Source organism: Carlito syrichta, unplaced genomic scaffold (genome assembly GCF_000164805.1).
Source record: "Carlito syrichta isolate Samal-C Ts95f unplaced genomic scaffold, Tarsius_syrichta-2.0.1 Scaffold113892, whole genome shotgun sequence".
NCBI lineage: Eukaryota > Metazoa > Chordata > Mammalia > Primates > Tarsiidae > Carlito > Carlito syrichta.
The window spans coordinates 1-3,563 of NW_007057988.1; the positions used below are offsets into that span (position 1 = coordinate 1).

At 64.6% G+C, this 3,563-nt stretch overlaps 1 protein-coding gene across 1 annotated transcript; it reads left to right on the plus strand.

Moving 5' to 3' along the window:
• Positions 1 to 522: 522 nt before the first annotated feature.
• Positions 523 to 2,695, plus strand: LOC103274620 (tetratricopeptide repeat protein 16-like; the record flags this gene model as incomplete). The annotated part of the gene is made up of 4 exons (XM_021719266.1): positions 523 to 695; positions 1,000 to 1,090; positions 2,360 to 2,460; positions 2,566 to 2,695. Coding segments are annotated over 4 exons (495 nt in total), but the record flags the coding sequence as incomplete, so codon positions are not given.
• Between the last annotated feature and the right edge of the window lie 868 nt (positions 2,696 to 3,563).

Here is a 3,563-nt window from a genome sequence, read left to right on the forward strand (position 1 = left end):
GGGGGCGCGGCCGGAGCCAGCCTTGCCCCCGCCAGCGGACGAGCGCCGAGCGGGATCCGAGAGATCCCGGCGGGATTTGAGCACGGATGGGGCAGCGTTGTCTGGCTTGGGTGGCCGGCGGGGAGGGCGGCCTCCCTGGAAAGCCTGGGCGGACGCCAGCTCGGTGCTCGGCGGGGCCTGCTGGGCGGGAGGGTCCTGAGGGACACCCACGGGGCCGTAGGGGCCGCGAGGCCTGCGACGTGGGACGGGCGGCGCTGGCGACGTTTGGGCCTGGGGAGCAGTAGCTGGGGCGGGGGCCCGGAGGCCTGGGAGAGCAGCGGGCGACCTGATCCCTGACCTTGACCCTGGGGGAGGGAGAGAGGCCGGCACGTGGAGGAATGGGGTTGGGCGTGCCGCGGGACCCCGGATTGGGGGTGCCTGCCACCAGGCCTCAACCACAAGACACTGGGGTGGGGGTGGCGGGATGTCGGTGGGCTTGGGCTGTCCCGGGGCCCGTCCCAACTTGCCGTCCTTCGGTTCCAGGATGCCCTGGAGGTCGACCAGGCCCCCTCACAGGACATCCCCAGGCCACTGGTGATCCCCGCCCCCAAGGGGACGCTGCAGCGAATCTTTGGGACCTGCCAGGTGTTCCAGAGGCTCCACGATATAAAACCAAAGGTCACGGGACTCACAGTGCCCCTCAAAGTCATGGAATAGTGAGTGAGGACCACGCCTCACGTCCCCCGCTCCTGCCCCACACTGCCACTGACATGCTGTGCCTCTCGAGCCAGTTTCTCTCTGTCTGGGCCTCTGTGAACTCCGGGGTAACGGGGCTCTCCCACCTCAGTGGGCAGACGGCTGATGGCCTGGATGGGCTCGGAGAAGGCCAGCCTGCTCTCCCTGGGTTTCTGCCTGCCCCTCCTGCCTGTCCGCCCAAACCCCTCCTCTCCACCCCAGCCGTGTGCCCCAGGGCTGGTGCGAAGTCAGGGCCAGGGCCTCGCCTGTCCCCCACCCCCACAGCTACCAGAAAGCCCACCAGTGCTTGGAGCGAGAGGACTGGGAGATGGCTGTACTATTCTTCTCCCGCGGCCTCCACCTGGACTCCCAGCTGGTAAGGGCGAGCCTGGGTGGGCACAGACAATGGCCACCTCATGCCTTCCCCCGCCGTGCCACACCCACCAGGCCACCAAGTTCCTGAGTGGAAGTGGGTGTCGAACCTTGGGAGGACGGGCGGTGGGGCGCACACAGCAGCCTGGGTCCCCTCCTCCTCAGGTGGACTTCTACGCCTGGCGGGCCGAGGCCTACATCCAGCTCTGTGACTTCTCCTCAGCTGCGCAGAACCTGCGAAGAGCCTACGCCTTCCGGCCAGACACCAAGTGCCTGGAGCGGCTCGCCTTTGTGCTTTACCTGCAGGTGTCCTGGGCCCATGCAGGACGCCCACCACCCGCTGCTTGCCCTCCAGCCCTGGGACTCTCCTGGCCCCTGGGACCCGCGCTGCCTCCCGGGGGCTCCCTGTCCCTGTGTCCAAGCCCCCATCTGCTGCCCCTCTCACCTCCCAGGCTGGTTTACTGCCAGGGCTAGCTCCAGCTTTGTATCACTGTCCCTTCGGGCTTTCTGCACTGGCCAGTCTGGTAGCCCCCAGCCACATGGAACCGCTGAGCCCTTGAAATGTGGCAAAAGTGACTGAAGAACTGAACTGTGTATTATATTTAACTGACATCCATACAGCCACATGAAGCTAGGGGCCACTGTCTTGGTTAGCACAGAGCTAGCATTGAAAAGGTAACAGTGACTGCCAGTTGCAATTCAATGTAAAGAAGACCAAGGTACGAAACACCAGCAGAGACCCCTCCCACGGGGACAACTTTGATGTCTCTTTTTTGTTGTTTGTTTTTTGAGTCAGGGTCTCACTCTGTCACCCAGGCTGGAATGCAGTGGCATGATTGTGGCTCCCACAGCCTGGTCCTCCTGGGCTCAAGTGATCCTCCTGCCTCAGTAGCTGGGACTATGGGCACATGCCACCTCGCTAATTTTTGAATGTTTTTGTAGAGACAAGGTCTCACTATGTTGCCCAGGCTGGTCTTGAACTCCTGGGCTCAAGCAGTCATCCTGCCTCAGCCTCCCAGAGTGCTGGGATTACAGGCGTGAGCCGCTGCAGCCCATGGTGCCCAAACTATGTCTGTCTCTTGCTGTTTCTCCCCAGCTCTATCTCTCTCCATCCCTGTCTCCGTGTCTGTCTCTTCAAGTCTCTCCCAGGTCTAAAAGGCTCTGTCCTGTCTCTCGGCTCTCTCTCCTTCGGCTCCAGCGTTGCCCCTTGCCGGCTGGTGGGTACTACTGGACTGGGGTCACGTGCAGAACTAACTGTCCCCTGCATCCCCAGGGCCAGTGCCTGTTTGAGCAGTGTGCCTTCCTGGATGCCCTGGACATCTTCTCGCATGCTGCTGAGCTCCAGCCTGAGAAGCCCTGCTTCCGTTACCGCTGGTGGGTGCCTGCCCCCCAGCACGTCGCCCCACCTCCTCCCCGTCTTCCTTCTCCCCTCCCTCCTCTGCTCCCCGGGAGGACAGAGCCCCTTTGCCTCCACCTCAGCATGGCCTGTCTCCTGGCCCTCAAACGGCATGGCGACTGCCTCTCGCTCATTACCAAGGAGCTGAAGCAGGACCACACCAACGCGGACGTCTACATCCTGCGGGCCAGACTCTACAACCTCATGCAGCAGGTAGAGCAAGGCGCCAGGCAGGTGCATGGCCCCCAGCGCTCCAGGGTTGCAGGAGACGAGGCCGGGGCCAGCCAGGGCCCTGCCTGCGGGGGGTGGGCGCTGTCCTCCGGCGGCAGCGGTGGAGGCTGAGGCCAGCCCTGACTGCGCGGCTGCCCGGGGGCGCGGCTGTTCCGCCCTGGCTCAGCCCTGGGGCCGTGCCGGCCGCACTGGGCCCCGCGGGGACGGCGACGTGAGAAGCCGACGCGTCCCGGTCCCTCTGAGCCCTCTGAGCTCGCTGAGGTGTCCCTGAATGGCGAGAACACAAGAAAGGACCCGCCACCACCGCACGAAGCGCCGCGGGGAGACCTGGGCGCCCTGAGACCAGGCAGCCGCCCCACTCCGTGCCTTTCCCTCCTTCCCTCCCTCCTCTCGTTCTTCTTCCTTTCTTCTCTGTTTGCCCCCAGTGAGCCGCCCCCAACCGCCTGCACCACCTGGGCCGCACACGGGGACACACGGCCCGGGGAACAGCGTGGGGCCGAGGGAGACTTGGGCAGGGACGTGAGGGAGGAGCTGGAGCAGGCACCGGCTGGGAGGAGAGGGCTGCAGGCCTGAGAGGTCTGCGCGGGGAATGTGGGTCGGGGCAGCTCTGGAGACCGTGGGAGGAGGCTGGGCACCCTGGGAGGAGGGCGGGGTTGAGGACAACGTGGCCGTGAGGGTGGCACTAAGGGGTGAGTTCCGCAGGCCTTTAGAAGGCAGGGCCTGAGCCGGGCTCGGTGCCTCAGCCTGTAATCCCTTTGGGAGGCCGAGGTGAGTGGATTGCCTAAGCCCACGGGTTCGAGACCCACCTGGGCAACTTGGTGAGCCCTCATCTCTACAATAAACCAAAAAA